At 41.4% G+C, this 9,775-nt stretch overlaps 1 protein-coding gene across 1 annotated transcript in view; it reads right to left on the reverse strand.

The window, feature by feature from the left end:
* LOC144268203 (gamma-aminobutyric acid receptor subunit pi-like) overlaps window positions 1–7,385 on the reverse strand; it is a 43,792-nt gene extending 36,407 nt beyond the window's left edge. The window contains exons 1-2 of the mRNA XM_077822855.1: window positions 7,330–7,385; window positions 2,229–2,332 (exon numbers count right to left, since the gene is read on the reverse strand). Coding sequence (XP_077678981.1) covers window positions 2,229–2,332; window positions 7,330–7,385 — 160 coding nt within the window. The remainder of the gene's footprint in view (window positions 1–2,228; window positions 2,333–7,329) is intronic.
* Window positions 7,386–9,775: the final 2,390 nt, after the last annotated feature.

Raw genomic sequence — 9,775 nt, forward strand, 5'->3', positions numbered from 1 at the left:
GGGATTCTCAGGTAGCTGGCTTTCAAGCTGTTTTGTACCTGCAGCACAGCAAAATTCAGCCCTGATTGCAAGGGAGAATCTGGGTCTTCTTGTCTGGTGAGGGTGCGGGGGCTTTGGAATGAACTTCCCTTAGAACTCTGTCAGAGATCAAGTTCAGTGACCATTAGGACACAAATGCAAGATTCACTTATTTAATATTTGGTTTGTTGTGACCTTACTTTTATGTTTCAATTTCCATATTTAAAGCATCTAACTTCCTGGGTGATAAGAGCTATCAATTAATAGTAGTAACAATATTTGTCTCCACTTTTGTATAAGCAGCTTGAGAATCATTAAAATGAGATGTAAAGCTCTTCTCATGTCTAATGCTACATTCTAGTAGTCATAGATTATATTATATTGTTTTATGTAAATACACAGCTTAAATAATTACTTTAACTGATGGTCAAAGTATGACCCAATACCTGTGGGTGTCTAATATAAATAAATGAAATATTGGAAGGCTTGTTTATCATTGTTTGGTCTTCATAAACCCCACCTTGGTTCAAGAAAGCCATTACGTTATTGGTCACATTCTGATATTATAGGCAGCATACATCTGCAAATCAATGTGCCACTGTCAAATCCGGAAAAAAAGAGGTACAGAGAATAAGGAGATCTGCTCTCAAAGTTGGGCTACGTCTTTCAGATGCTGTGTTGTGTTACCGTGCACAAGCGCCAACTCCGTGGGTGCTCTGGGGCTCAAGCACCCATGGAAAAAAAATAGGGGGTGCTCAGCACCCACGAGACTTAGTGGTTCCTGGCCCCCCTGAGTTTTGTACCTGAGGTCTGCTCACAGGGCACGCCCTCGCCCTAGACAGAGCTTGTGTGTGGAATGTGATCAGTTCTTTGCTGCTAACAGCTTCTGCCTTTGGGACAGGGAGTTTGTTTATAAACAGAGGCAGAGTGATTAAGATAACAAAAGGCTTGTCATTAAATTAAATTAAATTAAGGATCCTGTCAGGAACCTGAAAGCATTACCAGGCACTCCAGTTAAAAGATAGGAAACTCAGGGCTTGTCTACATTGGCACTTTACAGCACTGCAACTTTCTCGCTCAGGGGTGTGAAAAAACACCCCCCCTGAGCTCAGCAAGTTTCAGCGCTGTAAAGCGCCAGTGTAGACAGTGCCCCAGGGCTGGGAGCCACACTCCCAGCACTGGTAGCTACGCCCCTCATGGAGGTGGGTTTTTTAGAGCACTGGGAGAGAACTCAACTACACAACTGCTGCAACTACACAAGCCATGTTAAAGCACTGCTGTGGCAGCACTTTAATGTTGCCAGTGTAGACTAGCCCTAAGGTTAGGAATAAATGGTCCATTTTCAGAATGGAGAGAGGTAAATAGCGGCGCCCCCCTTCCCCCCCGGGGCCCATACTAGGATCAGTGCTGTTCAACATGTTCATAAATTATCTGGAAAAAGGTGGCAAAATTTACAGATGATACAAATTTACTCAACATAATTAAGTCCAAAGCTGACCTCAAAATGTTGCAAAAGGATCTCACAAAACTGGGTGACTTGGCAACAAAATGGCAGATGAAATTCAGCGTTAAATGCAAAGTAATGCTATTGGCAAAATATAATCCTAACTATATATACAAAAATATATACAAAATGAAAGCACTCTGCTTTCAGACTGCTTCAAATTTATATATCTTTCTCACTGTGCTTGTACCATGCTGAACTGCAGAACACGCATTCTCCTGCTTCAGAATGCTTAAAAATCATCTCCAGTCATCAATGAGACAAGTGCAACTGAATAATGTAGCTGTCCTTAACGAGCATCAAGACCATACCAGGGAACTAGATGTAAATAAGATTGCTGACAGTTATCGAGAAAGCTACAGTGAGATACCTAATGTCTTTAAACTGGGATGCTAGTGAAGACAGTTTGTAGGAGATTACAATGATGTTAATATACTGTAATTCATGCTAATGTAATTATCAATTAATTAGTGGTTCATAACAATTTAATCATTATTGAAATAATAAAGTTACCAAGGACAGTCACATTCAATAACTAGAATATGAAAGAAGTGTATAAATATGCTAAAAATAGCCTCCCCCCAAAACTGGCAGAGCCCCACTCCCCCAAACACACACACACCTCCTCAAAAGCACCCACCAGCAAAAACAAAAGTCAGCGCCTGTGTTATGGCGTAAACTTGTCCAAAACAATTTATATACTTACTATCAAAAAATGGACGTAGGTACTTGTTGTATCCCTTCATTATTTTCTGAATAGTTGGAGGAAGAATTTCACCTTTTCCTTCAGCTGTGGACATTTTCATTAACCTAAAGGAAAAGAAGAACACGAAGGAAGAGTTTTATACAGACAAAATTGAGTTTCTTGAAACTGGTACTTGTGTCAGGGCCATAAAGGACTGCTTGCCATTAGATTTACATAACATGAAATGTTTGTGCTTTTGTATTTCATAATGCACTTATCTACAGAAAAATAATATCCTAGAGAATGTCAGACTTCATGAATCTTGTTCCAGTCCCTAATTTGCAGAAACTACCATTTTTAGCCTTAAATATTTTTTTAGACTGCACGAATAACTGAACAGCTTGTGGAAACAACTCAGTTTTCTCTAGCGCTGAATGTGTAAAACATACAGTACCATATATCTTTTCTGGTTTGTTTGTTTTTTTGTTTCCTCATTTATAATGATGCTTCTTTTTATACAGCGAAATCCACTTAAAGTCCCCAGGGAAAAAAAGACAGTTTTTAAAAAAGGAATATTTTTATACACTAAATCTCTCAAAATCCTGCTTTTACTGCACCACATTTTAAAAGAGAGAGAGAAATAAATATGTTGAGTAAATCAAGTAGAATTACAGTGTACAGCTCCTATGTACACAAACTTGCTATGAGTACAATATAGGAAAGTAAAACAAATAAAACTAGTGGTATAACACGATTATTCCAGTGACTTAATAGTAGAGGTTTATGTAGAGATGTGGGTGGGAGTCCCATGGATTGGATACAAGACTGGAAATCGGGAGACTGTTGTTTTATTCCCCAGTTTGCCACTGTCCTACTGTGTGACACTGGGCAAGTGTATTTCTCCTCACAATCTTTGCTGGGAGGTAGCTATATTTCATTGTCAGTTGTAAAGTTCTTTCTCCTAGAATCACATAGACTATATGAATTCTTCTGTCTCTGGAAATTGATTTATTAGGCAAAGGTATTTCATTGATTTACTCCATTTTCTTTTAAGTATGCTCTTTTAACAATACTTGGCCACAATTAGATAGTTTGTTCACTGTAAGATTAATGATCTTCTAAAGAAGAAAGAACCTTTAAGTCAAGTGTATATTTTAAATATGAATGAAATGTAGTATAATTACTTGCTGTATAAGTATCACCTTTTAATCTGTTACATGGAGGCCATGCTTGCAGTAGTTTTTCTGTCTCTCACCCAGTAACACATAATTACAGCTAAATAGCCAGTGAGTTGCACGAATTTAACCACATAGTTTTAATGGGCTGTGGATGAATATATTTCATGTTGTTATAAAAAAAACAGGGAAATTGCCAGACAACATTCTTTTTCATCACATCACACAACATCGTTCTTCTGATCAACATCTGATTGCGGATTGTATTTCAGTGGTCTGGAGTGTCAACTTTGTTATAACTTACATAAGCTGTTGCATGATGTGTATGTCCATTAAGTAATTGGTGTTTTGAAACCATTTCTTTGAATCATTTTAATTATCACCCAGCTCTATGCTATTCCAGGATAATTCTGGATTTATGTAATAAGCTTCTAATGTGCAAGCTCATTCCTCTTGTTTTTGATTAAATAATAACTAAGGGTCCTATTCAGTCCACAAGACCTCAATCATTTGTGCATTAGGACAACCCATTGTATTCAGGTGGCTGGAGAGGGTACATTACACCTCTTCCATAAGCAGAATAGCACTAACTCTTGAGTTTCCAAAACACAAGTTAAATAAGGCCCTGATTCAGCAAGATATTTAAGCATATAGCTAACCGTCCAACTTAAGAGTTTAAAATTAGGCTCCTTGCTTAAGTACCATGTTGCCTTTGGGGCCAAAAATCTGAGCCTACCAAGTAGTCCTATTCTGTAATAGGGATGCTGTGTATTTCCTTCTTTACGCCACCTCAAAAGGAGCAGGAGTAATTACTGCGATAGGGCATCTTGTACAGCTATAACAAAGGGAATTTTAAAAAGCCACGAACTTTTTGCTTTTCCCTTACGCATCTCCTCCACATATGTACCTGAGTTTCCTTTGCCTTGGTACTTAATTTTTAAACACATCTACCTCCTAAAGTAAGTTTTGTTCCTAAATGTTCTTAAGGAATTTATCCAAAATGCATTAGCACTCATCATAATAGAAAATTACTTTGAAACAGCTGTCTCAGGCTACTGTCTAGAGAATGTGTTTTAGAAAAATTATGAATATGTATTTATCCAATAGACTGGAATGCCTATTTGTTCTGGTCTGTCAGGTGTATAATGCATATTTTAAAACATTCTATATTTAACAAACCACAGAAGCTTCTACACAGAAAAATAATAATACTTTGAAATATACCAGCAATTGAAATGAAACTCTCTGTTACTTCAGTCTATCAATAATTTAATATGTATGTTAATTCTTTCCTTATTAAAAACCCAATGATGAAATATGGTAAATGCCCTCAAATCCAGGTGAAGGCTGTTAATATTTCACAGAAGGTGGTTGGATCAGTTCCTGAAAACCCAATCCAACAGTCCTTCCTTAATCTTATAAAACTCTCATTGTTCGATACTTTGAGCCAACAATCAACAGAAAAAACTCAATGGCCAAATTATTCTCAGATTTATTTGCAAAAGAGTATTCTATCAGGATAATCAATTAATCTCCCAATTTCTTAGAGAGATTTCATCTATAAATACATGGTATTATGAATCAAAAGGGCAAACAGAAAGGAGTTCCTGATTAAAGTCCACAACATACTAATCTCAGAGAAAATATTTGATAGTAAAATAGTGGGCGCAATTAAGCAGTATGGGTAAAACTTTCCATGCAACTGGCTCCAGAATAATCAAGATTCTGTATAGTGTGGTTCACTTAGGGACCAGCAAGCATAGTCAGCAGGCCACAGAAACAGTCCCCAAAGTAAAAAGGCAAACAATGTTAATGGCTTATTGAGGAAATGCACACAAGCCCAAGGATTACCCCAGGAACTGTGTACAACAGAAACCTCTCAGAGATAGCACTACACACTGGGACCTGTTTGAACCAGACCACAGCAAAAGCGCTTTCCAGCAAGTGGAAAGAAGATATAAAAGTGGGACAATGACATCATCATGGAACCTCACTCTCCCTGCAACAACACACCTGGAAACACCTGAGGGGCAAGGACTGAAGTGGAAAGTGAGGATCTTTAGCCTGTGGTATGAAAACCTGGGAAAGCCAAAGCAACTTGTGTCTTAAGAGTCTGCCAGCCTGTTTATCATTCAGAGTGAGAATTTGCTAATTTACATCCTACTTATCTAGTGTGTTAAACTCAGTTTGCAGTTTTTGTTTATTTACTAAGGTAATCTGCTTTGATCTGTTGGCTATCCCTTATAACAACCTAAAATCTACCTCTTGTACTTAATAAACTTCTTTTTGTTTTAAACCCAGTTTGTGTAATTCATAACTGGGGGGGGGGTGCAAAAAGCTGTGCATATCTCTCCACATTAAGGGAGAGGGAGAATTTCAATTAGCTTACACTGTACAGTTCTCTGTGCAAAAAGAAAAGGAGTACTTGTGGCACCTTAGAGACTAACCAATTTATTTGAGCATAAGCTTTCATGAGCTACAGCTCACTTCATCGGATGCATACTGTGGAACATACAGAAGATGTTTTTATACATACAAACCATGAAAAAATGGGTGTTTATCACTACAAAAGGTTTTCTCTCCCCCCACCCCACACTCCTGCTGGTAATAGCTTATCTAAAGTGATCACGCTCCTTACAATGTGTATGATAATCAAGGTGGGCCATTTCCAGCACAAAGCTTATGCTCAAATAAGGTCTCTAAGGTGCCACAAGTACTCCTTTTCTTTTTGTGAATACAGACTAACACGGCTGTTACTCTGAAACCTCTCCTTACAATGTGTATGATAATCAAGGTGGGCCATTTCCAGCACAAATCCAGGTTTTCTCCCCCCCACGCCCCCCCCACCCCACTCCCCTGTTGGTAATAGCTTATCTAAAGTGATCACTCTCCTTATTATTTGAGCATAAGCGTTCGTGAGCTACAGCTCATTTAATCAGATGCATACTGTGGAAAATACAGAAGATGAAACCTGGATTTGTGCTGGAAATGGCCCACCTTGATTATCATACACATTGTAAGGAGAGTGGTTACTTTAGATAAGCTATTACCAGCAGGAGAGTGGGGTGGGGGGAGAGAAAACCTTTTGTAGTGATAAACACCCATTTTTCATGGTCTGTGTGTATAAAAACATCTTCTGTATCTTCCACAGTATGCATCCGATGAAGTGAGCTGTAGCTCACGAAAGCTTATGCTCAAATTAATTGGTTAGTCTCTAAGGTGCCACAAGTACTCCTTTTCTTTTTGCAAATACAGACTAACACAGCTGTTACTCTGAAAAAAGTTCTCTGTGCAGTGCAAGACAATACAATTTTGGGTTTACTCTCCAGAGGGGAAGTGCACTTGAGTGCTGGACAATTCCTTAGCTAAAAGCTTTCCCATGCAGTACTGATTTCAGTTTCTGTGTCTTTCTGCAGCTGGATGTGTCCCTACCTGTGTGTGTGCTAGAGGAGGCTTGTGGGCCTGGCTTAGCAAGACAGGGTAAAGAAACCAAGGCTGGTGGAACATGCGGGCTCAGTGGTGTCCGAGTACATCAGGTGGTACCCCAGAAGGAGGGCAACCTGTCACAGACCTCTTCAAAATTATTTTGTTCTTTAATGTTTTTTTAAGAGTGCTTTTTGTCTTTGTTTTTGAAAAGTTATATCCTTGCAACCCTATTGATTTCAGCAGAATTACACACGTTTAAAAGGTCAGAATTTGGCCCATTAGTTAAGGGAGTCACAAAGGGAACTGGATTTCACAAACATACTGTAACCCAGGAAAAATGTTTTCAAACTCCTTCCCTAAAGTCTTTCAGTGGTGATCAGATCAAGATGATTCAAGTTTGTAGGGGTGTTCACACACTCCTGACACCTGGCCCTTCCACAGTGAGAGGGAGACCCTGGCACACTTCTGTGTAGGGTGTGTCAGGTTACAGGCCCTCTTTTGGCTCCTTCAGAACCTCTTACTGAGGTTCCGGCTGCACTTCTCCACACACCTCCTGATCTGTGCACACCCCATCCATGGTCGCACAGAGTCACGGGACCTCCTCATCAATCTCTTTTCCTAGCACTGGCCAAGATGATCATCCATCACGCCAGGAGGAGGAAACTTGAGGGGGTGCTCTGCAACTATGGGAGCTATTTTTGGTCCCTTCTCCACTCACATCTCAAGGCAGAGTTCCTCTGGGCAGTGTCCACTGACTCTTTTGTCCTCACTCCTGTGCCTGTGTTCTCCTTTGTTTCCTGTAATCAAATGGAGCCTGCACTTAGTGGTTCCACCCCCTTAGTTGAGGGCGGGATCTTTAGTCATTGGCAGGCCTAGACCTGCCTGCACCCAGTACTTCTAATAGTACCTCAAGCTTGTACCATCACCTGTTGTACTATGTGTGGCTGAACTGCTTTGTCTGAAATAAACTGTATTATGCTTCAGGCAGGGACCATGTGTCCATATATATTTCATATTCGTATATCACCTAGCACAGTGTTCACTTTCCATAAATAATAATAGTAATCAAATAATATCACTTAGCAAAGTTCATGTCCACTTTATTTCTGAACAAGTTCGACTGATCAACAGTATACTTAATATAAAATATTATGGATCACTGAAAACAATGAAGTTACACCAAGGGTGAGTTCAGCTCTATATTTCCACTGCTCCTAGCTGAAGTGGGCTTATTTCTGTAATAGTGAGGTAAGATTCAGCTGGTAAATCCAATGTGTTCCTTTAAACTTCTTCCTTGCAGGCTCTCAGGTGCGTTTGTTACTTGGGCAAAAAATAATGTTCTGACTAGAGAGTAAAATTTCGAATCCTTAAGAGAGGGCCTGGACTAAATAATGTGGCTTATCTAAACCAGATGAAGGATCTGTTAGACAAATGGGTCCAAGGAAAGGGTGTCACTAGCTTTGACAGAATGTGTGATTTGATAGCTCAGGAGCAATTCCTGAATATGTCCAAGGAGGAAATAAAACAGTGTTTATGGGATAAGGAAATGGACTCAGCAGAAAGTCTTGCTTCTTATGCTGATCAGTACGAGCAGTCACAGACCACCAGAGAGGCGGGGCAAGCTGGAACAAAACGGGTGGAGGGAGGAGAGAGGAACAACCCTGGTCACAGTTGGAGCGGATACCAGAAGGGACACCCTCAGACCACACCCTACTACCGGGGGCAGCCCAAGGCCCCAACTACACACCAAGGAATACTCCAGACACCTTATCGTCCTGCCACACTGCTCTCCAGCAACCCACCTCACACTAGTGACCCGTCAGCTGGACGATCTTTTAAATGTAACGAGCCGGGGCATGTAAGGCCAACTGCCCCAAGAACCCCAACAGATTACAGTTCATTGCACCAGAATCACACTAGAGGTCCTCAGGCCCAGATATCTCCCAGATACCCTCAGAGCGGAGGGAAACTGTGAGTGTGGGCAGGAAGAAGGTCACTGCGTGGAGGGACACCGGAGCACAAGTGTTGGCTATCCATGCTTCCTTAGTGGACCCCAGAGATCCAAGTGACAATTCAACCCTTCAAGTCCAACTCTTTCAATTTGCCTACAGCCAAGTTGCCTGTCCAGTACAAGGGCTGGTCAGGAAAGTGGACTTTTGCAGTCTGTGATGATTATTCCATCCCCATGCTGTTGGGGGAAGACTTGCAATCAGGTGAAGCTAGCCAAGAGGGTGGGAATGGTCACCCGCAGCCAGGCTAAGCAAGCTGTCACGCCTAGCTCTGTTCCAGAAACTTCTACCAGGACCCGGTCAGAGGTAATGGAACTGGACCCCATGCCAACTTCAGCAACAGCAATAGTGAATCCAGTCCCAAAGACCCAGACAGAGCCAGCCCCAGAACCGGAACCAGTGGAACAACCAGCACCAGACCCATTGCCAGCACTGAATCCAGTACTTGCAACCCCAACATCAGAGGGCCCCACCAAACCTGAACTGGCAGCAGCCCATAACCCTACACAAGAGGCTCAGCCAGAGCCTGAACCTCAACATAGTGCACCAGCGGAGAGTGGTTCACAGTCAACGGAAACAGCCCCATCCCCTACATCACTTCCAGAGGGACCAAGCCTCGGGCCACAATCCAAAGAGGAACTGATGTCTCCAGCAACAAGGGAACGGTTCCAGACTGAACAGGAAGCAGATGAAAACCTCCAGAGAGCTTGGACGGCGGCACGGAGCAACCCACCGCCTCTCAGCTATTCTAATCGATCCAGGTTTGTTGTAGAAAGAGGACTTTTATACAAGGAAACTCTTTCTGGTGGACACCAGGAAGACTGGCATCCTCAGAGTCAGTTGGTAGTTCCAACTAAGTACCGGGTAAAGCTCTTGAGCTTAGCCCACGATCATCCTAGTGGCCATGCTGGGGTGAACAGGACCAAAGACCGTTTGGGGAGGTCATTCCACTGTGAGG

Source organism: Eretmochelys imbricata, chromosome 7 (genome assembly GCF_965152235.1).
Source record: "Eretmochelys imbricata isolate rEreImb1 chromosome 7, rEreImb1.hap1, whole genome shotgun sequence".
NCBI lineage: Eukaryota > Metazoa > Chordata > Testudines > Cheloniidae > Eretmochelys > Eretmochelys imbricata.